This window comes from Bos grunniens, chromosome 17 (assembly GCF_055505025.1).
Source record: "Bos grunniens cultivar Pamir isolate PY7600 chromosome 17, Bosgru_T2T1.0, whole genome shotgun sequence".
Lineage (NCBI taxonomy): Eukaryota > Metazoa > Chordata > Mammalia > Artiodactyla > Bovidae > Bos > Bos grunniens.
Window position 1 is genome coordinate 72312971 of NC_141181.1, and position 27139 is coordinate 72340109.

Sequence of the window (27139 nt, forward strand, 5' to 3'; positions counted from 1 at the left end):
CAGCTTGTTTATCTAGAAGGCAGGTGAGCAAGTGGTCCACAGACACGGCCCGGGCCTGTGCACAGGCCCTGAGCGGCTGGCCGCAGAGTTTGAGCTGATCACACTGGACCGAGGGAAAGCGGACTTCTTTTTCTACTCTGATGTACTTGAAGAAAAAGAATTATTTTTCCTATATTTGAAAGACGCCAAAACAGGATAAACTTCCAAATTAAGATCTGCCACTGTTTTCACGTTTTCCACAGAAGGTTCCAGCTGCAAGACAGGTGTAAACTCCGGTTGTTCGGGGGCCCCAGCCTGCCCTGCTTCTGCTCGAGTTCCCATGCACTGGGCCTTTGCAGGGCTGGGCTGCATGTGGCTTCTGGCCAGTCTGCGGAGAGTGGAGGCCAAAAGGCCCTCTGGCCGGTGAGCCCGGCCTGCCCCTCGACGCGTCCGGAGGCCTTCAGCATGCTCGCTGGGCCCTGAGACACCCAGGACCCTGGCTCCACAATCCCACGGCCACAAACTGGAGACGGGGGGCTCTCCCCTGAGCCAGAGCCCCGGCTGGTGCTCCAGGATCAGGTGAGCTTCCGATGGGCACCCTCTGACCCCCAGCCTGGACCACCCCCGGGTACTGGGTCATCCACGAGGGTGCCCAGCAGGCCGCCTCCCAGCACGGGCGCCTGCCCTGAGGGCTGAGTCCAAACCCCTGAGAGCCAGCCTGAGCCGGGGCCCCTCCCCAAGCCTCAGCCGGCGGCCAGACGCTTCTCCAGCAGATGCTTCTGGACGCTGAGGAGCCTCCTGCGGCTCCCGTGTCCACTGCACTCACACGTGGCCCGTGTGTTCTGGGCCATCTCTGGGGGCGCGGCAGCCTTCTTCCCCGTGGCGCGGGACGGCTTTGAAGCTGACACCAACCAAGGCTCTCAGCCGCTTTCCTTGTGGGTCTTCTGCAAAACCCGAGCTCCTTTCGAAACCAAACAAACTGACCGTGAGTGGCTTCAAGGACAAATGCTCCTGAGGCCACAGCCAGACGTGTGGGTCAAGTGCTGGACGTCCCCTTTAAGTTCCTACAAGGCTAGCTATTACCCCGTGACTTTTATTTAAATTATTTAAGATACTTTTTTCCTTGGGAAGAGTGGGCGGTGACACCAGGATTATAAATGTGTCTAAGTCCACCACGTAGTGTCCTTTGCACGTTTACTTTAGAAACGTGGTTTAGCTCTGGCTGTTTTATACCTACGTATATATATAAGTATATATATATAGTATTTTTATACCTACATGCTTACTCTTGATGGCATCTGTCAGCTAACAGGAGGAATCAGAAATGGGAACTGTTTCATAAGTCCTTTACTTTACCTGATGCCCTCAGCAGGGACTTACACAATCTAAATGTTTTAACATCTAGGAAAGTACAATTGCAGCTCAGATGTAAACGCTCCCTCGTCAGAGGCTCTGGGCGGGCCGGGCCTGTCCCCTCTGTGGAGCTGTGGGTCTGCAGCCCGGGGTGGCTGGCCTTCCGTCAGGGCAGGTGGCCCCGGCCGCTGGATGGATGGACGGACAGACAGAAGCCCAGGCCAGCCCACAGGTGTGCTCCCCAAGCAGGACCGCCCGTGTCCGGCCCTCCATGCTCTGTCTGTGTGAGCTTCCAAAATAAAGCTTGCAACGTTCGCTGCCTCCTGGTCAGCAGCATCGATGGTCTGGTGGTCTGGCAAGGCAGTGAGGGGCCTGCGGCGGCTTCCCTCCTCAAGAGCTGATGCGGGCGGGGTGCCCCGTTCCAGGAGCCTCAGGCGAGCGCCCCGCACACCTCCTACCCGTGACCCCGGCTCCCAAGGACTGAGTGAGCTGCCCAGCAGTTCCCAGCTGAGGAGGAGCTGGCGCCCGGTCCTGAAGACACGGGGGAGGGCGGCCTGGCCACAGGCGTGGGGCTGGACAGTCCCTGTGGAGCCCAGGTCCTGCGGACAGTCGCAGGCCTCAGAGGAGTCCCAGTGGGCCTCCAGCGGGGGAGGCGCCACCATGCGTGTGGACCTGTGGGCCCGGGCCCAGCAGCAGAGATGGGAAGAGCCACAGTACCTTCTGGAAGCGAGAGCCGGCTGCATTCGCTGCCGTGAGGCTTCGGGTGAGGAGAGACGGGACAGAAGTGGGCACGGAGCCTGGCGGGGGGCAGCCGTGCTGACCCGGCAGCTCAGGGCTGAGAGTGGGCGAGGGCTGCAGGGAGGCTGTGAGCCTCCCAGCGAGAGCAGACGTGGTCCTGGGAGGTGGCTGTCCTGAGCGTCTGTGGTGCTTCTGGAAGCCGAGGGCCATGTCCAGGGGGAGGGCTGCAGGGGGCGACGTGGGAAGGACGGGCTCTGCGGCTCCTCAGCTGGGAGAGGACCCCCTGCGCAGGGCACCGGTCAGTGTGAGCACAAGGCCGGGTCCCAGGGTAGGGCCCCCGCTCAGGCCCGGACAGGACAGTGGGAGCCCCCTGTCCTGACAGCAGAGGGAACAGCCCTGGGGCTGGGTAGGCCCAGTGAACCCAAGCAAGAGGAGAAAAGGTTTTTGAACGGAACGTCGAGGCTGTACCCCCCGAGTCAGAAGGTCTGGTCTGAGGTCCCAGGTGACCACTGGCTGGAGGACCACACCAAGTGGACCGGCCACCCTGAGGTGACTGGTGGGGGCACGGGGATCAGAAGACGGCCCTTCCTCCCCGGAAGCCCGAGATGGCAGACAGGGCTGGGCCAAGCCACCTGTCCAGGGAGGGAACCAGGAGAGGACTCGGGCAGCAGCCAGAGCTTTATTGAAGGGCGGACAGTCGGCTCCGCGCACCCAGCCCCGAGTCCCTACCGGATCCAGCACAGCGGCCGGCTGCTACCACGAGCTGAAATCCCCAAAGCCGCGGCTGGGCTTCTTCTTGGCCACAGGGACAGCTGCGCTGGTGGACGGCTCCTCCTCTGCTACCCGCTTCCTGGGGGGCACAGTGAACACGAGCTGCCATGTGCCCACGGGCCCCCAGCGAGGAGCCCCTGCACGTCACAGGGCCGCACGGGTCCCGACTCCCCAGCTCCCTCCCAGTTGACAGCGCAGTCCTGGAGCCTCTGTCTGACCCCCACTGACAGGCTCTGACCCCAGGACGCGGGGCGTGGGCACTGGGGAAACTCACGTGACTGCCGGGCTGATGTACTTGCCCACCCCCTGGCGGTACGTCTGGGGGCCCTGGCTCCCCTGCGGGGACTGGCTACTCTTGGCCGTGCTCTCGGGGGCCGCTGCCTCCAGCTGCGTCTTCCTGCGCTCCTCAGCGATCTGTGGGGGCCGGGCGGAGGCGGGCTCGAGTGCTGGCCCAGGCGGGGCTCCGGGGACAGAACCGGGCCGGCCGCGGGCACAGCCGTCCCCCCAGGCCTCTCCTCACCTGAGCATCGGCCTCTTCGTAGGGGTCCACGAACACGATGGTAGAATCAATCCGGATCTCCTCCTGGCGGGGCAGGTGGGCATGAGCAGGCCCCCCACCTGCCGCCGCCCACCCAGCTCCAAGCCCAAGGGGAGGGCCCTCTGCTCTGAGGCACATACCTTAGGGCGGTCAGTTTTGGGGTCACTCTCCACGTTCTCCATGGCCGTCAGTGTGTCAAAGCCCCCAACAACCCTGCAGCAGGGCAACGGGGCACCTGAGAACGTGCCCGGCACGAGCACCCCTGAACGCGAGGCACCCCTGCAGACTGGGGCACAGACTGTGAGCAGGTGGGCCGGCTGCCAGCACAGACTGACGGGACCCAACCACACACACACACACGTCTGCAGAGGACTCGGCGCTAAGGGTGAACACTGAGTCCTGGACAAAAGGTGGAGAGACAGGACATGGCCCAGCTTTGAGCTTTGGGACTGCAAAGGGAGAGCCTGCGGGGGGCAGGTCTTGGGTCTAAGGGTCACCCCCGCAACCTGCGCACAGATCGGACAAGGGGGCACAGGCCTGGCCTGGGGGAGGCAGCCACCCACCCCCAACACAGACCCTGCCCAGAGCCTTACCGCCCGAAGATGGTGTGCTTCTTGTCCAGGTAAGCGCAGGAGCGGAAGGTGATGAAGCTGGGGAAGGACGGGGTGGTCAGGGAGAGCCCATGCCTCCCTACCCGCCTGCCTCAGTGCCCCCAGGCCAAGCTCCCACACGGGCCAGTGCACTGTCCACAGTCTCAGCTGGGACAGACACACGGACACGGCAGAGAGGCTGACCCCTCAGGGTTGCACCCACAGCCTACAGGAGGAAAACACACGACCCCAGGGACAGACGTCCCAGGAACACACAAACTCCGAAACCTCGCCTGGAAAAGCAGGCCCGGGAGCCGGATCAGGTGACAACGCTGCTCACCGGCCCCGCACAGCCCAGCCGGAGGGACCCGAGTCCACCCACCCCTCAAGCTGAGAACACAAGTGTCCACAAAGCCTTGACTCTCTCAGGTAAGGGCCCGGATAGACGCCACTCGGCAACTGCGCCCCCCGTGACCTAGATGGACCCGGTAGTTTCCTCTACGTGAGCGACCACCACCCCAGAATGAGGGAAGAGAAGCTCCATTTCCAAGCTGTCCCAAACCACAAAACCCTCCAGGAGCAGCTGTCCGCAGGAAGGCAGGGCACCCGTGGGCAGGAACTGTGAGGTCACATTAAAAAGATACAAGACGTCCTTGGAAAGCCGAGGCACGTCCCCACCTGGAGGCTCTCACGCTGCCTGATCCTCTACAACACGCCACACGGCTCCGACTGGAATCACGTCCACGTCGGAGGATAAGCAACTCAGCAAAGCAGACAGGAAACAGCACGGGGACCGCCCTCGGGGAGTGCAGCAGGCCCCACAGACGCTGGCGCCGAGGGTGGCCCGAAGGCCCTCCTCGTGGTCGGCGGGAGGTCCCTCTTCTGTGGGCCGCTCCCCAGGGGCCCCGCTGAGGTAGGTCCAGGGAAAACCACTGGGACAAGTCCCCCGGGTTTGGTCGCCACCCTTCCTCCTGGCCTGAGACCCTGAGTTCTGCACACTCTTCTACGTTTAGACGAGAATAACCAAAGCCGCCCACTGGGTGAGGCCTGGCCTGCTCCACTGGTACCTAAGACGGCCAGGGGCCGACACGCCATGCCAGGCCGACGGGCATCCTCACCATCGGGCAGCGGCAAGGCCCTGTTCACCCACGGAGGGGCGGCTCAGAGACACCGGACCGCTCAGACACGCCCTGTGCGCCCATGGCCTCCCAGACACGCACGAAGGCACAGCCGGGACCCTGCACAAGAGGCGGACTCCACTGCAGGCCCAAGCGCACACCCCACCTCCCCGCGGACTGTAACGCCTGCCGGAAGCAGCTAGGAGGCAGCTAAGCAGTCAGCGTGTTTAAACTCCTCCTTCCCAGGGACTGCCATGGGGAGGCAGCGGGTGAGGCTGCGGTGCAGCCTCCTGCAGCAGCCCCGGGTGCCCCCGCCTCCTGCTAACAAGGTCAGCCTTCAGCAGGCAGCACCTGAGCGTGGGGCGGCCTCCTGGCTCGACGGACGTAGGTGGGCACGACCTTGGGCAAGACCGACAGCCCGCGGAGTCCGCCGCCTGCCCACTGCCCCCATCAACTCACAATTGAGACTTGTTGGTGTTGGGTCCCGAGTTGGCCATGCTGAGCACCCCACGGCCCGTGTGCGAGAGGTTGGGCCGGAACTCGTCTCTGAAGGGCTTCCCCCAGCATGACTCCCCGCCTGGAAGAGAGGCCAGGGCAGCAGGATGACCGTGACCCACGTAGCCCAGAAACCTCGTTGCCCCAGGGCCCCCACCCCCAGCTGCCCAGGAGCCCCAGCTGCCCGGGAGCCCCAGCCACAGGCCCTCAGGGTAAACTCCACATGAGAGACGGTGGGCTGGCCCAAGCGGCCAGCAGGCTGGGGGGCTTTGGAGGAGCAGCCCCCGGGGCAGAGCCCACCCCTGTCCCTGGGCCCCTAGGTCTGCTGCCAGGCGGGGGCCCCTGGGGGCCCGAGGAGGCCTCACCACCAGCGCAGAGCGAGGAAACGGGGCTGGAGGCCATAGGCCGTGGGTCTGGGGCCCCACGCCCTCCCCTCATGGCCCACGGTGCAGCTGGCGCCCCAGGGGCCCAGCGCCAACACCCACCTGTGCCGGTGCCCGTTGGGTCGCCTCCCTGGATCTGCAGGAAGAGCACGCCAGTGAGGAGCCCCGCCGTGAGCCCCCAGCTGCTGCTGGGGACAATGGGATCTCCCCCACAAGCTCGATGTGGCCAGCTGGGCTGGGCCCGAGAAGGCCCCCAGGCACCAGGGCTCAGCACCTGCGTGGGGAGGACTGCGCACCCGGGCGGGGCAGCCGGCGCCGGCACTCACCACGAAGTTGCGGATGGACCGGTGGAAGACGGTGCCGTCGTAGTATCGCTTCTTGCAGAGCCTGATAAAGTTCTCACAGGTTTTCGGCGTCTGAAACAGGCCAAGGGCCCTGACGAGTCACACGGCGGCCTCGGCGGGGGGAAGGGCTCCCGCGGCCCGCAGCCGGGCCTCGGCCAGTGCACGTGGCGAGCCCGGCCACCCCGCGGCCGCACTGGGCTCCCAGGGGGGCACCCACGCACCAGGTCGCAGTGCAGCTCCAGGTTGAGGTCGCCCAGGCTGGTGTGCAGCCGCACGTAGCCCTTCTTCTTCACGAACTGGTAGCGCAGCTCGTCCTCGTCGATGGCCGCTACGAGGAGACGCCTGAGCTGCCCGCCTGTCCGGGCTTGGGGACCCAGGGGAAAGGCGGGCACCGGGGGCCGACAAGGGGAGAGGAGGAGGGGGCTGGGGGACGGTGGGCCCTGACCAGCCAAGACCAGCAGAGGGGAGGGCGCTGGGGCCTGGGCGGGGCGGCCCCTCAGGGGAGCCTCCAAATGGACGCCCCCCACCCAGACACAAGCCCACTTTCGAAAGGGCCCGTCCCCGCCTGACCACTGGCGAGCTGCTGGCAAGCCCACAGAGCCGAAGCAGGCAGGGGGGACACCTATGCTCGGCCGCCACAGACAAGGAGTGGGGCCAGGTGCTACCTGCTTCGTGTGTGGTCTCGGGAACCATGGCAGTGGACGTGAAGGAGGCGCTGACCCTCCCGGTGGAGTAGTGGGCCTGCGGGGAAACCGCACCGGTGCTCAGCAGGGGGGCCGCCCCTCTACCCCGGGCCTGCCTTTCGCCTCCCTCCACCACCCCCGGACGCCAGGGGGTCTCCTGGGCGAACAGTACGCCCACCCACGCTGGCCTCTCCTGCAGGGCCCAGGGAGAGCCTGGCCGCGACCCTTGGCTTCAACTGCGCCGAAGGCCTGGCTGCCAAGCCTCGTGTTAGGTGAAACCTGGAGGAGCGCGCCAGGCAGCGCGGGCGCCTCCAGGGCTCAGAGCTCTAGGCACTCGAGGGCCCTTTTAAAGGTTTCAAGTTCCTACAGGAAAAAATCATCCACGATGAAACGTTTTTTTCCTTCTAAACACACAAAGAGATTTCTTCCAATCAGAAGAAAATGCACCAAAACACTAAGAGCTGCTGTGTTAGAGAAAATCATGAACAACACACCCTTGTCTTTAGCACACCTGCCTTCCTGTCCAGCTGTGTAAAGGGGGTCTCCCAGCCCCAGTCCCCCAGGCCCTGCCTGGTAGGGGCAGGGGCGGCTGAGGGCCCGACAGGCCAGGGCACGAGTCGCAGTGCCCGCACGGCCGACGGGGACCCAGGGCCAAGCACAAGGACAGGGGTGGGACATGCAGGTGAGGCCGGCGGCAGGCACCCCGGGACCACCTGCCCCGCTTCCCCGGCAGCTCGGCACCCCGGGGTCACTCTGGCTCTGAGTGGCCAGCTCCGCAGGGCCATGCCTGCCCACACCCCAGATGCTCTGTGGTGAGGAACCACGGAGGCTGCCGGCGGCCCCCCCCAGCACCGCACCCCAGGAGTGTGGCCAGGCAGGGCAGCGCCCCCACTCACGGCGTTCAGCTTGTCCACCTTCGCCTTCTCGGGGACCCTCATGGTGGCCGCCAGCACCTCGTCCCCTTTGAACTCCTTGTAGAGCTCCTGCAGCGTCTCCCGCGTCTCCGTGTTCGTGTTTTTCAAATAGTAAGACGGGTCCTGCTTGGCCTTCTCTTCATCTAGAGACGGCACGGTGGTCCTGAGCAGCCGAGGCCCAGCGCCGTCCCCAGACGCCGTGAGGGAACAGCGGGCCAGAGCCACTGAGAGCCCGGCCGGGCAGGAGGCCAGGGCAACCAGCGCCTCCGTCCATCACAGCCTCCGGGTCACGACAGCCCCGGGGAAGCCCGTGGAGAGAGCGGGGGCTAGGCCGTCGCCCCAGCCAGACCCCGGGGTCACAGCCCCATGTCACACTGCCACCCCTCCTGGGGCCCTCCTGCCCCCCGGCGGCCGTCACACACGGCCTGGCCCAGCCCTGCAGTGAGAAACGGACCATCTCTGAGGGGCGCGGAGAGGGGGACCCAGGCCCCAGGGACCCAGGAGAGGAAGCAGCCCTGCGGGGCCTGTGGCCACGTCCTGATGGCCCAGCTGGTCCCCACACACCAAGGCCCCGGGGCCCTGATCCAGCCCAGGACGGCACGGCAGCTCAAGACACACAAGGCCTGTGCAGAGCAGGCTGGGACCCCCTGACTCTGCCGAGAGGTGGGGAGAGTCCCCCAGGGGTGCTGGCTCTGCTCCCCAAGCCCCTCGCCCCTGGGTAGCCAGGCTGTACGTACCTGGGTCAATTATTTTCATGTTATTCTTAACGTGAAAGAAATTGGAAACGTTGAATTTGTCCAAGTTCGTGGGGTCCTATGGCACAAAGAATGTGTCTGGCAGTGAACCCGGCATGTCCTGGGCCACACAGCTGCTGGGCAGGAGGAGGCAGGGGCCGGGCAGGGGCCTGGGCTTGGGGAGAGGCCGGGGGTCGGCAGGGGCGGGTGGAGATGGGGCTGCAAACCCCTCCCCAGCTGCACACCTGCCCGCTCACAGCCAAGCACGCCCCCAGCCGTCAGCACAGGACACAGGATGCCTCCCAACACCTCCCACCGGCCACCCCCTACAGTCAGCTGCCAGGCGGACCCCACAGTTTGCCCGGGGCCATAGGGCCCACCCCGGGGGAGGGCCGTGCACTGGCCTCAGGTCATAACAGGACGAGCCACAGGAGGACCAGGCCCCCCGATTTTCTGCGTCCGTGACTCTCATGAGCCCACTCGGGGCTCTCGGGACACCGACAGGCGTGCTCTAGGCTCGCCCTGGGTCCTGGGCACCTGCCCCAGCCCTCAGGCTTGAAAAGGGACAGCCTCGACTTGGAGGCGCTCTGGGGGCAGAGATGAGTTGGGGGCAGCCCCCGCAGGGAGCCAGGAGCCCCAGACTGCGGCGGCAGCCTGTACAGAGGCCTGGGGTGACCCATGGCTGGGAGCGGCTCTGCCAGGCTGCACAGGCAGGGAGCCAGGAGGGTGATCACCTGCAGGGTGATGATGTCCTGTCGGCAGAAGGGCTCGTCCGTCAGCAGGTCTCGGAAGTTCTTGGCCTTGATATTCAGCTGCTCCACCGCCTACAGCCAGGAGGAAGGCCACGGTCACAGTGCCTTCCCGCAGCCTGCAGCCCAGAGCCCACCCGGGAGCACAGAAGGGCAAAGGAGGGGACCAGAGTGTGCCCTCAGGAGTGCGGGCCCTTCCTAGGCCCCAGGCGGGTCCCTGCTATCTTGCTCCCAACCAGCCGCCCATCTCCACCCAATCCCAACCCATGACCCCAGAGCCCCAAGGGGCCAAGCTCCAGGGGTGGGCGTGAAAACCCACAGGCTGCAGGCCCAGAGCAGGAACGCCAGCCCTACGTGCCCCAGGCAGGGCCTGGAGCTGGGCTCCGTCCAAGGTCTTTGCAGGCCTGCAGGGCCTGGGAACTAGGACCCGCTCAGTGGGTAGAGCTGCCTGGTCCAGGCCCGGAGGCCATAGGTAGGCCACCATCCCTTGCTTGATCGGTGGTTCTTAGCCCGGGACCTCCGGGGACTCAGGCCCACCCCCCCCAGTGTCCCCACCAGGGCCCGTGACGACTCGCCTCGTGGGCGTAGACGTTGCCGGTGGTCCTGATGGCCACGATGTGGCTGCTGTTGGTGAACACGGTAAAGAGCACCGGGCAGTGGTACTTCCCTGGTGAGAGGGCGCAGGGGCGGGGCGGGGTCAGGGAGGGTGCAGGGGTGGAGCGGGGTCAGGGAGGGCGCAGGGGTGGGGTAGGGGTGTGGGGTCAGAGAAAGGGAGCAGGAACCCCGTGGCAGCAGGCCTGGGGGGGCCTCCCCAGGGGCTGCCCAGGCCCCTCCTCCGAGAGCAGGAACTCCACCCCGTGCAGGACGGCCCTGGCGTCAGCCCCAGCCCACCCAGCCACCCTCTGCCCTGGGGACCAGCCTGTTTCCCCACCTGCCTGCTGCCCCTTCGACCAGTCAGCCCCGCATACCCCACCACAGCCCCTCTCAGACCCTGCCCCGTCCTGACCCTCCGGCGCCCCTCCCTGCCTCGCTGCCCCCCAACCCCAGGGGAGCCCGTGCAGGTCAGTCTCCACAGGACGCTGCAGCAAGGGGGACACGTAGAGATGAGAGATCTGGAGTTGTATGAACTCTAAGAACCCTGACCTCAAAACTGCAAAAAATAATTACAATGGCATTCTGGAAACTGGACCACTGGCTGGATATCTGACACTAAAGAATTCACATTAACTTTCTAGGTACGACGAGAGTGGGCTCATTTCTTACGTCCCTAGCTTTTAGAGACACACTCAAATATGTAAGCGTGAACTGGCACGAAGGCACTGACACAGCGGAGCGGGAGCACAGGTAAACTGACGCCCGACAGCGGCTGGAGGGAAGCTGGGGCTGGAGACGGGCGGCACACAAACTCGACTCTCTCGACCCTGAAATCATCAGGTAAGACACAAGGCAAGAGGGCGCTCTCTAGATCAAGAGTGGTAAAAGATTTAAAAAGGCACAGTTGAGGGGGATTTCCTGGGGGTCCACTGGCTAAGACTCTGCGCTCCCAATGCAAGTTCAATCCCTGGTCCGGGAACTAGATGCCACGTGCTCCAACTAAGACACGGCACAGCCAAATAAGTAATTAAAAAAAAAACAAGTTGGGTCAGATCTTTCTTGCTCGAATCTCTGAGCCCTCCAGTGACTGTCCAGGGCCCGAGACACTGCTGGGCTCCCTGCCTCAGCTGGCCCCAGGCCACAGCCCCCACCCCTGCTCCACTCACACCGTGCAAGTAACAGCGGACCCCGTGCCGCGGGGCCTGTCCCGGCTGGGCCTCTGCCTGGAGCGCTCTCCCCACAGGCCCCCTCACGTCTCACCTGTCTGCAGACTCCCTCTCGAACCCCATCAGCCGGCCCCCAGACCCTCTCCCTTGGCCCACTTCACCTCTGACCCCATGACAGGGCGCGTCTGACCCACTGCTGTGACCTCATTTCCAAAGCCCCCTCCCTCTCATCTCAACAGAGGCCTGGCCCGTGCCGTCTGCATGCGGCAGGCAGGCACACAGTGAACGCTTGTGAAGGAGCCACTCTCAGAGCAGGGAGCTCCCCGGCGCCCACAGATTGTCCAGGCCGCCAAGGCCGGCTGGCTCCTCACTGCCGTCTGCACCTGCTGGGGGCTGGCCAGCCTCCACGCATCCCCGGAACCCACCCGCCAGCAAACCCTGACCCCGCTCTCCACCAGGGCACCTGCACACGCCCCAGCCCATAACAAACTGAGAACAAGGTCAGTGCTCATGGAGGCTGCCTCAACACAGCGTCCACCAAGGAACAGTGGAGGGCACGCAGGGGTGCAGAGCAGGACCCGGCACCGGGCTGGGGCGGACAACCAATGCTGAGCTGAGTGGAGAGAGCCCGAGAGCCCCCGCCCCCACGCCCAGCCACCCATCTGCCGCAGCCTGAGCAGCTCCATCTCTAGTAACACCTGGACCAGAGCCACAGCCGGGCAGGGCCTGTGCCCCCAGGGGCCCAGCTCAGCCCACAATGCCCAAGTGCCCCACAGTGAGGGCTCATCCCCTCAACTGTGCCTTTTTAAATTTTTTACTACTCTTCATCTAGAGAGCACCCTCTTGGCCTTGTATCTTAGTTGATGATTTCAGGGTCCAGAGTCGAGGTTGTGGGCCGCCCATCTCCAGCCCCAGCTTCCCTCCTGCCGCTGTCGGGCGTCTGAGTTTATCTGTTCCCAGCTTTAAACTACCTGTGCCTCTAGGAAGACAACATCACGTTTTTAAGAAATGGAAAGGAAGTGTCCAGCCTGCTCAAAAGGTGAGAACTTGGTGAGAGGTGGGGCCGCGGGTCCCTCGGGCCACTCCTCGAGCCGTCTGGAAAGGATTACTCACCTTCACTGTTCTTCGCAAAGTTCAACTTGATAAGGGACCTCCCATCCAGTTTCTGGAAGAAACGGAATTAATAAAAATAAACAAGCAGCTAGCGTGAAGCGGTGCCAAGGCCACCAGGCCGGTGCAGCAGGCAGCAGCTCTCTCCGCCTTAACTCCCGTCCAGAAGAAGGCCAAGGCCCCCTCGGGGCAGGTGTGCCCAGCCCGTCCGCCCCACCTCGCCCGCCCTGGGTCTCCACGGTACTGGCGCTGCTCCCCGACAACCCCAGGCCCCCGTCCTCCTCTGGGGTAGCACCCTGGCCCCTGGTCCTGCTCCACAACAGAGCCGGCCCCGCACCGCAGCACTAACACCCTGCTGCGAGTGAACCGCAGACGTGCCACGAGGGAACGGAGAGCAGCCGGCGCAGCGGAACTGGGCCCAGGCCTGTGACGGTGTGCAGGGCTGCGGCGGGAGGGGCCGTTCCCCGTTCTCTCCCGCATGGCACACATGGCGCGTCAGCAGCGGGAGAGCGTCCACAGAGCCCATGAGGAGCATCACCCAGCGGGGTGGGACGCCCAGCACCTCTGAGGGTCTGGGACCCGAATCCCCTTCACACCCACCAGCAGCAGCCTGGAAGGCTTCGACTCCTCCAGGGCAGCGTGCCAGGAGCTGCCAGGCCGAAAACACAGCCCCAGGGCCAGCAGGCTGGGGGCTGCTGCACGTGCGCCTGGCCAGCGTTGGTAACAGCAGGATGCCAAAGCCCGCAGTGCCCCCGCAGGAGGGTGCCACTGTGTGATCCACACATGGGCACGTGGGGGGCATACTCCACGGAGGACAGGCGTGGGGAAGAGGGGCCGCGCGCACGTGTGTGACACCAGAGCGTTCGCCGACCTCACCAAAGCTCCTGCATGGCCACCTACCTCTCCGTTGCTGGGGTTGGTCCCATACTTCTTAAGCCAAGGAACGATGTTCCTGAAGGAAGAGACAAAGTGCGTCAGACGGCGACGGGCCAGAGCTGGGGGCTGGGATCGGGGGCGGCTGCCTGGGGAGCTGGGGGCCGCTCTGCCCTCTCTCCGCCTCATCTCGGGAGCAAGAGTGTTTCTGGCTACACAGGCATCGCTGGCCTCTCGGGGGTTTACTGCAGTTGTGCACAAACGCGGATAAACAACACTAACGGCAAGACCTACACACGTGTGGCCACAGCTCTACAAGGAAGCGCTGGGCCAGCCTCAAGAACCACACTTCCACGAAGTTCTGAACGACAGGGGCAGAGAGCTGCCGCTGTGACTGTGAGGAATGGATCTGGGACCGCCCTCGCAGTGTGGCCTCTACCAGGTTCCCACAGACACCTCCCAGGCAGAAGGGCTCCAGCCTGACAGCGCCCGTCTCCCCTTCACTCTGCAGCGCTTTCCACGTTTTCTGAAGCGAGACTGAGTCACGGGGAACGACAGAAGCCTGCTTCCGTTGGAACACGGACGGGGCACGAGGCTTCCAAGGGCAGCACCGGAAAGGCAGGCGTCTTGCCATGGCTCTGCCTTCGTGACGTGAAAGCTACACGCTCTCCAACGTTCCAGCAGCCGGGGGTGTGAATCAGAACGCTGGGGGCCCCCAGCCGAGGCCAGAGCGGTGCTGCCCCTCCCGTCCCCGAGAGGCCCACCCAGGCCCTGCCTGCAGCCCACACCCTCCCGCTGCCCCGTCTCGGGCAGGTGCCAGCAACCTCACCACATCCGTCAGCTTAGAAGCCAAGGGAAAACTCACAGCAAGTCGAAGACGACACCTTCGGGGGTGCACACCGGGTAGGCGAAGGGCTGCAGAGAGAGACTGAGGGGCGGGAGTCACTCCTGGGCGCCGCCCTCTCCCCACCCAGAGCTGCCGGCGGGGCGGCCAGACGCGGTCGGGGGGCCCGCCCACTCCTCGCTGCGCAGCAGGCACTGCTCCTGCATACTCCCAAGGAACAGGCCCATGACACGGGCCAGGTCTGGTGCCCGGGAAGCTCCGATGCAGGGAGGCAGGGGTCGCAGGGCACCTGCCGCCTTGTGGAGGGCCTGCTCAGGGGCAGCGGCACCCGCAGGTGGAGGCGCCCGGTGCCTGGGGGCTGCCTCTTCTCTGGCCTGGGCTCCCATCGCGAGCCCTCGAGGGCTCTTCTGACCTGGGCTGTTCGTGCCTCTGTCTCCCACGTGTCAGGCGGCGGGGGTCAGGCCCTGGGACCTGGAGAGCCCGCAGCACCAGGCTCGCCTCCCTGGACGCCACCCCAGGGAGCTGCTCCCTGTGGCCCACCGCTCTCCTCCAGCCCCGGGTACCACTTGGGACTGACCAGAGCAGGAGTCAACGACGAGGCAAGCTCCCAACAGCAAGAGCGTGAACACACACCTTCTCCCAATGGGGCCTCAAGGGCATGTCTTCCCCCAGAACCCCAGGAGTTACAGAATGGGCAAGACACAGAGCCTCTGGGAGGCTCCGGGAACCAAAGATCCCACAAAACCACTCACAAGGCCACACTCCCAGGAGGCGGACGACAAGGCTGCTGGCGGCGGACAGAACCCCGCCGCCCACGCCGAGGCCGCACCTTCGTCCTCAGCAAGTGAGGCAGGTGAGGCCCTCTCTCTCCACTGGGGCCTCCCTGCCCCTCCCTGCCCCGTGCCAGCTGGTTGACCAGCCTCACTGCGGTGCTGGGGTCATCAGGAGAGTTTGGCCAGCTCTCAAGGCTCACCCTGACCTGCTGATTCAGAACCCGGTGGGGGCGGGGGTGGCATGCAGTGTAGACACACCTGTGCAGGACAGAGCTGACCACGGCTCGAATGTGGGGAAACTTGGGCCCGAGGGGCCCAGCAGCCCTGCCCGCTCCCCGCAGCCCAGTGGGGAAAAGGCCTGTGATCAACTCTGTAGCAGTGCCCCTCCCTGCCCCCCAGGGACCTACATTCCCAGCAAAGGGGGCAGGGAGGCCCACGTAGCACGAATATTGCTGCTGCTGCTGCTTAGACTCAGAACCAAAAGGAGAGCATGACAGCCCGGAGCTCAGAGCCAAACCACTTCCTGGATGGGACGCCTGGGCCAGGGAGCTCAGCCCGCCCGGCACGGATTCTCTGGGCCGGCGGGTGCCCTGGGAGGTGAGCACCGGGCTAAAGACAACGGCCTGGCTAGAAAGCCACCCAGCTCTCTCCACTGCTGGGTCCTTTCTCTGGCCCCAGGGAAGAGCCGAGCGGAGGACGCAGACAGAAGCCACTCCGGCAACTCTGGGGATCAGATTCACTGTCACACAGGGGAGCACCCCAGAACACTCGTGCGAGACAGGGGAAGCTCTCCTAACTCTTACCTGCAGTGGTCGAAAGGCAGACGACGGAAATTTGTTTGTGGGACATCTGTGTGAGATGAAAACAAAGGTCGGGAAAGATAATTATTCCGTAAAGAATTTCACAAATGTGCTCCAACAAGTCAGCTACATTTTAAGAAAAAGTGCATGTTGGGACTTGGTGGTGCAGCTGCTAAGACTCCATGTCCCCAGTGCAGGGGGATCCGTGTTCCAACTCTGGTCAGAAGCTAGATCCCACGTTCCACAACTAAGACCCAGCAGAGCCAAATGAGTAAGTACATTTTACACAAATACATAAACAAATAAAAATTAAAAGTGCGTGTAAGTCGTAAGAACGAAACCTAACAGCATGGGCTGCAACCAGCATCCTAGTAACTGTGCGTGGCGACAGATGGCTACTGGGCCTGTTTTGGGTTTTCTGTGCAAAGTAGAGAAGTATCAGATTACTGTGTTGTACACCCGGAAGAAATGTAGTGTCGTAGCTCCGTTATACTTTAATAGGAATAGTAAAGCCTGATTAAAAAAAAGAGAAAGAAAAAAAAGAAAACGTTGACGTAAATTACGTAGTGCAAAAACTGCTGTGGTCTAAAACAGACAGAACCAAAACACACCAAGAAGGAGCCTGGAGGAAAGAGCACACCCCACGGGGGGATCCTCCCACAGCACAGTGCAGGCTAACCCCAGCCCGGGCCCCTCCCGGCTCTGCTCTCCCAGCAGGCCTGCCAGTTCCGGGCCGGCAGCGAGCGGGAGGGCGCTCTTCTGACCGCAGCCACGACGGCTGTGGGTGCTGGCGTCCTCTGCGTTACTAACTGATAGACCAGACATTATTTTAACTTATGTTTAAAAGAAAAAAAATCACCAACATTAAGAAAAAAGGCCTCCCTCGTGGTCCAGTGGTTAAGAATCCACCTGCCAACGCAGGACACACAGGTTCACCCCTGGTCTGGGAAGATGTGACCTGCCGCGGGGCTTCCAAACCCACACCACAACTACCGAGCCCCAGCTCCACGGGAAGAGTCGCCCCCACTCGCAGCAACACAGCCCGTCACAGCCAGAGAGAGAAAGAAGCCGCCACCAAGCCCGAACACCTCCTCCAGCGCTTAGCGTGCCGCCTCTCCTGTGAGCTGCGTCCCCCGCCTGCCTATGCACTGCAGCGTCCGCCCTCTTGCTAACGTTCACAGGCTCACTCTACAGCGAGGCACCACCCTTTAACTGCGCCACACACCCAAAGGGAACAGGGGGGTTCCACACCTTACCTGGCTTCTTGCCACCATAGAAGTGAGTGTATTCAGCACAAGTGATGTACCTGAAGAGACAGAAGCACTTTCATGAAGACAGAGTCTCTGGAAAGAAACTGATGACCGAGTCACTTGGCTCACTTGGCAAATGCTTATTAAACACCTGCCATGTGTCGGACACACTGTGATAACCACAACAGAACACAGACACGGGCCATACACAAACCCGTGAGCAAACCCAGACGGTCTTCCTGAGCCAACGAACTCAATTTAACAGTAGGATTAACGGTGAGAAGTGGCTGGTCACATGAAGACCCGGGGGGAGAGCTTTCCAGGTAGAGGGACCGTGCATGCCCGGAGGTAGGGGCTGCTGAGGACAGAGACTTGGGGGTGGTCGCATCACCAGGGTCCTCGCAGGCCATGGGAGAACTCTGGATTGGATTCAAGCGGGATGGGAAGGCGCTGGGGGGATTCTGACAGGGCCCTGAGTCCTCAAAGCGTCACTCTGGCTGTGGTGTGCAGAGGGCCAAGCAGGAGGCAGCAGAAACCGATCGAAGAGCAACTACAAAGGTCCAAGACGGAGCAGCAAAATCTCCACCTGAGAGGACGGGGGGACCAGCAAGACACGGTCAGCTCCTGGACGTGCCACGACTTACTGAGGGACAGGAGCCAGAGGGAGACTCCCAGGCTTCTGACCCCAGCGAAGGAGCCAGGGTGTGACCACTAGGAGGGGAAAACGGAAGAGCAGGCTCAAGTGCTGACAGTGAACGAGTTCCTCTTTGCTTTTCAATGAAGGGGGTGCAGGTTCCGTGCCTGGTGGAGGAGCTAAGATCCTACACGCCTTGCTGCCAAAAAACCAAACCATCAAACAGAAGCAATACCGGTACAAATTCAATAAAAAGGTTTAAAAAAAAAAAGTCCCTTCCACGAGCAAAAAGTTCCTTCCACAGCAGGGCTCACTCACTGAACTCCACAAGCCCATCAGATCTTCCAGGGGCGGTGTTGTAAGCCAGGCTGGAGCCATCACCCGAGGAGGATGTAAAATACAGAGGAGACGCGGGGAGGAGACCTAGGAGGTCTGGGAAGGGGAGGACCCAGCAGAGGGAACCCAGAGAGCACCCTCTCTGAAGAAACCCGAAAACAGAGAGTGGTGCCCCAGACACCGAGGAAGGGCTTCAGAGGGAGAGAGGTGGTCAGGTGCACCCTAGGAAGCGAGGACGGAGAGCTGACCCCCGGATGGAGCCCCACCGGAGTTGAGGGAGCCCCACAGGAGCAACGGGGGCAGATGCTGACTGAAGTGGGGTCAAAAGGGAAGCGGAAAACCACAGGTCAACACAGATCGTCCTCATCTCGCCATTCAGTTAGCTCAGCCGCACAGCCGTGTCCAACTCTCTGCGACCCCATGGAACGCAGCACGCCAGGCTTCCCTGTCCATCACCAACTCCCGGAGTCCACCCAAACCCATGTCCACTGAGTCGGTGATGCCATCCGACCATCTCATCCTCTGTCGTCCCCTTCTCTTCCTGCCCTCAATCTTTCCCAGCATCAGGGTCTTTTCAAATGAGTCTGCTCTTCGCATCAGGTGGCCAAAGTACTGCAGTTTCAGCCTCAGCATCATCCTTCCAATGAACACCCAGGGCTGATCTCCTTTAGGATGGACTGGTTGGATCTCCTTGCAGTCCAGGGGACCCTCAAGAGTCTTCTCCAACACCACAGTTCAAAAGCATCAATTCTTTGGCGCTCAGCTTTCTTTACAGTCCAACTCTCACATCCATACATGACCACTGGAAAACCCATTGGAGAAGACTCTTGGAAAAGACTCTCGGAGTCCCTTGGACAGAAAGGAGATCCAACCAGTCCATCTAAAGGAAAACAGTCCTGAATATCGTCTGGCTGTTAAGAAAACCACAGACATTCGACGGCAGCTGGGGGGCCCAAGTGGGTTTAACTGGAAAATGCTGGAGCTCGGGAGCGGATTGGGGGGCGAGGGACGACAACCGCGCCCGAAGAGACCCGCCAGGGAAGAGCTGGCGAGCCTGGGGAGCCGAGGGGACTGGAGCCCGGAGACCCGCGCCTGAGGGGGCGCCCCGCGCGGACGGCGGAGGCTTCCGGGGAAGCGGCGTCTAGAGGGGCTCGGGGGCGGGGAGAACGGGGCCCCGGAGACCCGCGCCTGCGCCCCGCGGGGACCGCGGAGGCTTCCGGGGAAGCGGCGTCTAGAGGAGCTCGGGGGCGGGGCGCGGGGCGGATAAGCCCGCTCCCGGCGGTGGCGGCTCAACTCACATCTTGTCCTTCTGGTGCTGTCGCTTCCCCATGGCGACGGCAGGGTCAACGAGCGCAGAAAACGGGGGAAAAACACACCTCAGACCGCAGCGCCCCGGACGAACTCCGTAAGTACTTCCGGGTGTCGCCGAACCGCCCCGGAAGCAGGCGCTGGGCACGCCGGGAACTGTGGTCCCTGGCTGCCCCCGCCCCCACCCCGAGTGCACGCCCGCCCGGCGCGGGCGCTTCCTGCGCTCTGAGGCTGGGCAGTCTCGGCATCGAAGCCTCGTTGTCTCTGCACCTCTCTGTGCACCACCTACCTGGCCTGCCTACCTGGCCGCAGCTCAACGCCATCCCCTCCCAAACCCGCCTTGGCCTGACCTGGCTTCTCAGGTCTTCCGCTCGGAGCCCCTAAGGCCACCCGGCCTTGGCCCCATCTCTGCCCCAGGCCGACATCTCCAGATGGACACCCACATTCGCTATCCGCCCTCTCACCGCTCACCCGGACCCCACTGCCTGCAGCCCCCTCTCCTGGGCGACCCAGGGGCAGGTGGCCATCAAGCACGAAGGTCCAAAACCTTCGTGATCCCTTCGGCCTCTTCCCTCGGCTGGACCACCACGTTGGGATGCCCCGGGCCAAGCCTCAGACCTCCCTCTACACTCGAGCACTGGGTGATCTTGCCCGGGCTCGTGGCTTTAAACGCCTGTATCCCTTGACTGCCAACACTAAATGGCCAGCACTCCTGACTCCTGCCCTCTACTTTGGCACCCAGTGAACTCGAATTCAACATGTCTGCTAAAGCAGAATTCTCCTCCTCCCGCTCTAGGGTCCACTCTGCTCAGAGTACCACTATCCAGCCAGTCGCCCCATACAGCTCCATCTCAACTCCCACAAGGGCTTGTCGCCACTTGTAAACCCATACTAACCTATCTGTGTGCTGACTTACCACGCATGCACACAAACACACTCTCTCTCTCTGCAGGGTGAGACATAACGTCCCTAAGAGCCAGGACCCCAACTGCTTGTCTGCTATCTCCAGTCACAAGCAAGGTGCGTGCCACGTGCTGCCGCTTCAGCTGTGCCTCTTCTTCAACCCTATGGACTGTAGCCCGCCAGGCTCCTCTGTCTGGGGGTTCTCCAGACAAGAATACTGGAGTGGGCTGCCATGCCCTCATCTAGGGATCTTCCCAATCCGGGGACGTAACCGGTGTCCCTCACATGTCCTGCATGGACAGGCAGGTTCTTTACCACTGGTGCCACCTGGGGGGCCCCAAGCAAAGCGCAGGGCATACCTAAGGGCTCAAGCAGCATCTACTCTACCGGCCAGCATCATCCCACACTTTGTGAGGACTCACATCTCACATGCAGGTTGATTTTAAGGTCAGCATGCAAGGTGATCAGAGTCACATGTCTTTGAAACTCTTTAGGGAGGCGCCAAGTTGGAAACCAACTCACTGGCTCATTGTCATCCCATGGGGGGAATAGACCACTGTTTCTAAGGCTTGTGTTTGGGGGCCAGGCATAGCAAAAACTGGTAGTCTTGTAACTCAGTGGGATCAAGTGAGGCCCAAAGGGGTCACAGAGTCACTACAGCACAGGCAGCTCCTGTCACCCACTGCTCTTTGTGAGTGCCCAGCGCTGAGATCCTGGGTCAGGCGCAGTGAGGGCACGGCAGTAAGAAGACACCAGCAGGGGAGTTTATTCATCCTCCGGCCGTGGTCTGTACAGAAGAGGTGACTGCTCCCTCTGGTGGGGCACAGACTCTGCATTGCCAGGGTCATTCTCTGAGTCACCTGTGGGTCTGGGCACAGGCTGGAACTTGAGCAGGACAGGCGGGGTGAAGATGGAAGCCCTCACAGACGAGGACGGCGTCTCCTCAGGGGCGGCAGGGCTATTGCAGACTGAGGTCCTGTGCAGGAGACACAGAAGACGTGGATTTGGATTCATGAGGCGCACAGAGCACACAGGGCCGTCAGAGGAACACACCACGAAACCCAGGCTGCGTGATGGTCTCGCTGCATTCCTGCTGCTGGGACCCCTCACGTGGGATGTTTGCTCAAAGCTGTCCATCACAGCAATGTTTGTGATTGTGTAAACCCGGAGATGATCCAAATATCCGTCAGGGAACGCCCAAAGGAACCATGGCACAGCCCGGCATTGGGCTATGCAGCAGCTACTCGAGGAAGGAAGCTGGTCTTCACAGCCCAGAGTCAAGACGCCCAGTGGTACGGTAGTGGATGAAAGAAGCTGCAGTGTGAGCCTGCCTTGATTTGCAAAAGCAACCGATGTACTGGGACTCTCGTATTTTATGTATTCATTTCTGTATTGTGAACTTTTCCCCATAGGATACGTTCTGCTTTTGTGAACTTTTAAAAACCAAAAACAACCCATCTTTGGTGATGGCACCAAGAGGCGGCACAGCCCGCTCAGAGCGGGCACGCGGCAGGACGCCGAGAACAGTCTCCACCAAGGGCTCCGTCAACACGCGAGAGCGGCTGAGTAAACGACGCTCTGTGCACACAACGGGGGTGTTCTGCATTTATCACTGGCTTTTGGGGGTCTTGGGTTTGGTTTTTTTGGCCACACTGTGCAGCCTGTGGGGTCTTAGTTCCCTGAACCCGGCATTGACCCTGGGCCCTGCAGTACCACCAGACACTGGACCGCCAGGAAATTCCCAGCACTGGTGTTATTTTCAATGGGTGAATTATATGCCATGTGAATAACACCTCAAAAAAGCTGTTTGAAAACAAAAAAGTCCCCTAATGCAATGAAGCTGCAATCTCAACACTCAATGACATGGGAAATACTTGGCAAAAAAAGGTAATTTAAAGAAAACCACACAGTCAGTAAACACCTGACTTGCAGAACCACGTATAGAAGACCACAGAGCTGCCCCAGCTGACGGAATCGCCGCCTTTACGTTGGCCCCCGGGGCAGTTTGGTTCTGCTTTCCCCCATCACAAGCAGTAGGAAGGGGCAGCCGCTCTCCAGCACCAGGGTCCCGGACGACATTGGGGAACCTCCCGGAAGCGGGAGGGACCATCACCCTGCACATCCCTCCAGGACACACTCACCAGGGGAAGTGGAGCTTGTGCGCATTGTTCCTGGTCAGGTACGAGAAGTGGAAGCCCCCAGGATTGAGGACCAGGGGGGTCAGGTCGACCATGTGGCTGCAAGACAGGGTGAGGCAGGGGGCTCAGCCTCGGTGCGGGGGTCACAGGCCGGGCACAAGCCGATGAGGAGGGGAAGGGAGCACTCAGGATGCAGGAGGATCATCAGAGGGAGGCCGGGATTCCGGATGGGCCAGAGAGGAGCATGCTCCCCTAAGCCCTTAGCCTTAGCGTCTGTAGTCTGCCTGGGGCCCCGAATAAATCCTCCCACCTCTTTGGGTTTGATGACAGGCCAGTCCAGTTTAATTTCACTTCAGACCTCGAAACTTCCACTTCCTCCAGCTGCAGGAAACAAAGGAAATGGGACAAGCGTGGGGTTCTGCTCAGGAAGAAAAGCACCTTCTCCGAGAACTAGGGGGATGCTGTGCCTTTCTTCCAATCGGAAAATCGCTGCTGGGGGCCAGCCAGGGCTTGGTGTTAGGGGCACGGGGCCTGGGAGCTTGCGGAGGAGGCCCCGGCGCTGCCTGGGGGCAGGTGACGGGTAAGCGGGAGCCAGGAGGGGCAGCCAGGGAGGAAGGGCGCTGCAGAGGCGCTCCGAGGGCAGCCTGGACAATGGTCCCCGTGAGGAGAGGTGGGCGGCGGGCATCCCCTGGGAGCCCTGGGGGCCGGCTGAGGGCCCTGAGGTCAGGCGGATGGGGTCCCACGTGTCCCCCACCCAACACTGCCAGCAGAGCGGCCCTCATCATCCGCTGCATCTGCTGCTGCCTGCAGAGAACATTCTGGGAGCCTCTACCGTGGGGCCAGGGAATCGCTGGAGTGCTTCTGAGCAGGGCGCAGAGGATGCCCTTCCACGGGCCACTGACCGATGTGCTGGGCAGCGGAGGGAAGGGGCCAAAGACCCTGGGCATAGTGTAGACAGCGGGTGGCGGGGCCGCCGTGGAGGCCGTCGGCAGCAGCGGTGGTCCAGGCGGCAGCAGGGCTGGGAGCAGGCATGGGGAGGTCGAGCGGTCCTGCGAGAGGACGCGTTCTGGTTTCTTCGGTTTCCGCTTCCTCCTCCTCCTCTTGGCATCTGGGACAGGAGGCGTCCATGAGCATCTGCCCCAGGCCTGGACAGGTGTGGGAGGGCAGACAAAGGCACGCCCACGGGCAGGGGAGCCAGGCCCACACAGGGCACCGGGCAAGCACGCCTAAGGCCACCGTCGATGGGCACCCACACGCGCCATCTCCCCGGCCCCTCGGCCGCCCCACAGGGAAGTCCGAACCACCCAAGGCACAGGCCAGAGCCCCGCCAGGCTGTGTGCCAGGACAGAATTCCACGGGAAGCGATGGAGTGTCACCACCAAGGTTAGCCTGCCACCCACCCTGGAGTCACCCACGTCTGAGTCTGCCAGTCTGACAGTGACTCCACCAATGCCACCCAGCCTCGGGCCATGCTGGGGGTGTGCTGAGAGCCACGGGGAGGGAGTCCTGCAGAAGGGAGCTCAGGAAGACACCCAGGGCCTCCCCCGCCTCTCCCCTGTCCTCATGAATCTGGGTCTTTCTACTGTTCAAATCTGGAGCCCATCAACACAGTAGGGGTCAACAAGCCCCTCTGGAGAGAATGAGCACTGCTGGGGGCACTGATGGGAGGCTGAGGGCCTGCACCCGGAGCCACCGCGGCCTGAGTCCCCCTTCAGCATCACACTCCCGGGTGGCCCACACATGCTGGGCAACCTCCCTGGGCCTCCATTTCCTCTTCTATGAAATAGGAATAAACAACGCCAGGCCGATGCCTCCGGAGGCTGTGTTGAGAGCTACACTCGCTGTCGGATGAAAGGGTGCCATGGGACTACCCCCACCCCCGCCCAGGCGTCCACCGCCATCGCCATCGTACAACCCTGGACCCGGACACACCCAAGGACCGAATCCAAACCTCATCACAGCTTCAGAGCAACCGTCCGAGACACGCAGGCAGAGGGTGACAAGCAAACATGCCAGGGGACCCCGACAAGGGACACAACCGAGTGGGTTCCCAGAGGACAACACAGTTCTTCAGTCCAGGGCATCGGGGGAAAGCGAGGTCACGCCACCTCACAGGGGATGCCACCAGAGTGGCCTCTTCCTCGGTTGCCTTCCCGGTGTGGCAGTGAACACGGCCGCCTTCCAGCCCCACCCTCACCTGCCCCATGTGAACACAAATCTGCCTCCCACCCAAACGGAGTGCGGGCCTCTGGGGTCCTGACTGACAGAGCAGGCTGGAAAGGCAATGTGGCCGCGGGGAGGTCTGAGCCAGGCGGGCCAGCGCAGCGCGCAGTGGGCTCACCCTGGGAGTAGAGGTGCACGCGGTGGATGCGTCTCTTCAGCTGTTCCAAGCGCTGGTGCATCTCCAGGGCGCTCATGCTGTTACAGCAGTTCAGCTCCCCCTGGACCGCACACGACGCCTTGGCCTGCGAGGGCCACGGGCAAGGCAGGGCGGAGGAAGCCAGACGCCTGAGCCGCCGCCTCCGGGAAGCCCCCACCCCCGCCCACGCCCCCGGCCGCCCCCCACCCCGGGCCCCCCGACCCCGCCCGGCCGGCCGCACCCAGAGGAAGGAGAGGAGCCCGCGCCGCTCGCACTCGGCCTGCTTGCCCTTGCGCACCACGCGCTCGGCCAGCGCCGGGTTGCGGTCGAGACTGCGGAAGAGGCGGCGCAGCGCGCGCTCCGTGTAGGTCGCCGCCTGCCTCTCGAAGTCCTCCTCGGAGATAAGCTGGCAGAAGGTCACAGTCTGGGGGAACTCGCTGTCGAACTCGTCCAGGACCTCCATCCTCGAGGGCTTCGGCGGCTTGGCTGCCTGGGAACCGAGCGGCGGTCGGGGCGGAGTCCCCCGGGTCTGGGCGCGCCCACCCCACCCGCCCCGGGAGACAGGGAAGCCCCCCGAGGGTCGCAGCTCCGCCACCATCCAGGCGGGACCCCCGGGGTCCGGGCGCGCCCAGCCCCCACCCCCTGCCCCGAGGGCCGGAACTCGCGTGCCCGTTGGGACTCGGTCCAGGACGCACCGCTGTCCCCCAGCCACCGCACGCGCCGCTGCCCAGACCACTCCGGCCACTCCCCGGAGACCGCGGGCCAGACGGCAGCACGTGACAATGCCCGCCGCTCCGCGCATGCGCCCTCGGGCTTCGACGGGGCGCGCACCGCTGCACCCAGACCAGGCCCACCCCGTTCCTGGGCGGCCAACTCTCGCTATCTCTTTGAGACCCTTGGACCCCAGGCTGCCTCCAGGCCCCCCGCATCCCGGCCGCTCCCCTCCTCAGAATCTGTAGGACCTGAGAGACATCAATGCCCCGGAGACGTCTCTCTGCCCACAAATCCTATAGCCCCGGAGCTCCACCTTTTCTTTGGACTTACTCTCCAGCCTCTGTCCTCTCCACGTGAGGGTCTTCACCATTCCTTCTTGGACATCTTACCTGCTTCTTAGTCCCAACCCAGAACTGACTGAACCCCAAGTTCCCTGGGTTCCAGACCCACATGTACGGGTCCCCGGGGCGGGATGTTTCCTGGGTGTTTCACACTCAGCAGAGCAGAAACTGGCAGCTTCTTTCCCCCTCCACCCTCTCCAAAACCTGCTTCTCACTTTCCCTCTCCTGCTGGCCAGGGACTAACCACCATCCATTCCAGTATCTTAAGGGGGGCGGTGGTGCTCCCTGGAGCACATGTTCCTGGCCCCTCCCCACACCTCCTCCTGTCAGCCCCTGTATCTTGAGACTTTTTTTCACCTCCTACCACCAAACCACCAGCCCCAGCTATCCCCAACACAGGAGGTGGCCTTCACTTCCTCCCACTTTGAGGCCTGCCTCCTGCAAGGAAGGAGAGGTCTGGCCTGTGTATCTTGCCTAGGGCTGCAGGCAGACTCATACTGCTGCCTCCAAATCTCCATTCTGTTGCCTGGCCACCACCTGTGACTTTCGGACCCGACTCTAAAACACGTAGTATGTGCTTTTTTAAAACCAGGACAAGCATCCTCTAAGAGTCAGGGAGGCCCTTGTTAACATCCCCTTCGTGTTTATGCTTATAATACTTCATGCTTTGTATGTTTCTTTGGATTTTTTAAAGTATGCCGTGTCAAGCACCGCCAAAAGGAAATGTTTGCTGCTTTCAGGGGCTCCTAATCTAAAGAGGGCTTCAGCCACAGGTGGAGAATGTGATCTAACCGGCCGTCAAGAGGAACCCTGGGCGCCCTGGAGCCCGGGGAAGGCTTTCCTTGCTGCTGCTGCTGCTAAGTCGCCTCAGCCGTGTCCGACTCTGTGCGACCCCATGGACGGCAGCCCACCAGGCTTCCCCGTCCCTGGGATTCTCCAGGCAAGAACACTGGAGTGGGTTGCCATTTCCTTCTCCAGTGCATGAAAGTGAAAAGCGAAAGTGAAGTCGCTCAGTCGTGTCCAACTCTTAGCGACCCCACGGACTGCAGCCCACCAGGCTCCTCCGTCCATGGGATTTTCCAGGCAAGAGTACTGGAGTGGGGTGCCATTGCCTTCTCCGAGGCTTTCCTTAGGAGGGGACATTTGAGCAGAGCCTTGAGTTCCCAGCAAAGGCAGGAAACAGCTGCATGGCATGTTTGGCCATGGGGTACAGAGTCTGCATAGGAGCAAGGGGTCAGGCCTCGGAGGTAGACAAGCATGTGTCATTGCCCCTCATCCTACCCTGGGTGCCAGGGCATCTACCCTTGTCCCTCTGGGCACAGCCATTGATGAAGGGTACTCCCAAATGCCCCTTCAGACACGAATGGGCCCCCTCTCAAGGAGACAGGCTTGAATGGCTGCCACTGGGCACTTGAAAATCCTTTGTTGTCTGGTCCTGATGCTGAGGGGGCCCTGCAGGCATGCCTGGGGCCAATCTCCTTGGCAGGTCGGCTCCAGTCCCCCCGATTGCAGCTGTGCAGGTGGGATGCTGGGCACTTCACCGTCCCTCCTGCAGGCTCAGGGCAGTACACATCCCTGTAAGAGAACAAGTGGGCGTGGGTGGAGGA

The 27139-nt window shown here is 62.4% G+C and overlaps 2 protein-coding genes across 12 annotated transcripts in view; both read right to left on the bottom strand.

Moving 5' to 3' along the window:
* Positions 1-19174, bottom strand: part of PPIL2 (peptidylprolyl isomerase like 2) — a 29446-nt gene extending 10272 nt beyond the window's left edge. Inside the window, exons 1-21 of one of the 8 annotated variants that reach the window (XM_086349109.1) lie at positions 19068-19174; positions 16806-16855; positions 15553-15598; positions 13998-14060; positions 13160-13211; positions 12263-12314; positions 9965-10056; positions 9375-9464; positions 8644-8719; positions 7889-8049; positions 6975-7050; positions 6531-6637; positions 6292-6381; positions 6068-6101; positions 5547-5664; positions 3973-4029; positions 3520-3592; positions 3362-3424; positions 3116-3255; positions 2800-2920; positions 1309-2353 (exon numbers count right to left, since the gene is read on the bottom strand). In XM_086349109.1, coding sequence (XP_086205235.1) covers positions 2824-2920; positions 3116-3255; positions 3362-3424; positions 3520-3592; positions 3973-4029; positions 5547-5664; positions 6068-6101; positions 6292-6381; positions 6531-6637; positions 6975-7050; positions 7889-8049; positions 8644-8719; positions 9375-9464; positions 9965-10056; positions 12263-12314; positions 13160-13211; positions 13998-14060; positions 15553-15598; positions 16806-16855; positions 19068-19099 — 1569 coding nt within the window. In that variant the 5' untranslated portion in view covers positions 19100-19174 and the 3' untranslated portion in view covers positions 1309-2353; positions 2800-2823. Of the gene's footprint in view, positions 1-1308; positions 2354-2730; positions 2921-3115; positions 3256-3361; positions 3425-3519; positions 3593-3972; positions 4030-5546; positions 5665-6067; positions 6102-6291; positions 6382-6530; positions 6638-6974; positions 7051-7888; positions 8050-8643; positions 8720-9374; positions 9465-9964; positions 10057-12262; positions 12315-13159; positions 13212-13588; positions 14061-15552; positions 15599-16805; positions 16856-17443; positions 18327-19067 lie in introns of those variants that run through there. The other 7 variants (XM_086349113.1, XM_086349106.1, XM_086349110.1 and 4 more) reach the window with 7 other exon arrangements.
* Positions 19175-20722: 1548 nt separating this feature from the next.
* Positions 20723-26245, bottom strand: LOC147355887 (uncharacterized). 4 transcript variants are annotated; one of them, XM_086349115.1, is made up of 7 exons: positions 25173-26245; positions 24776-24967; positions 24460-24583; positions 23021-23226; positions 22429-22499; positions 22122-22217; positions 20723-20956 (listed from the first exon to the last, which is right to left on the bottom strand). In XM_086349115.1, exons 1-7 carry the CDS (start codon positions 25404-25406, stop codon positions 20746-20748), a joined length of 1134 nt encoding a protein of 377 aa, XP_086205241.1. In that variant the 5' UTR covers positions 25407-26245; the 3' UTR covers positions 20723-20745. The 4 variants fall into 4 exon arrangements, with proteins under 4 accessions (XP_086205241.1, XP_086205240.1, XP_086205243.1 ...); XM_086349114.1 differs by having other exon boundaries at positions 24719-24967; XM_086349117.1 differs by lacking the exon at positions 22429-22499.
* Between the last annotated feature and the right edge of the window lie 894 nt (positions 26246-27139).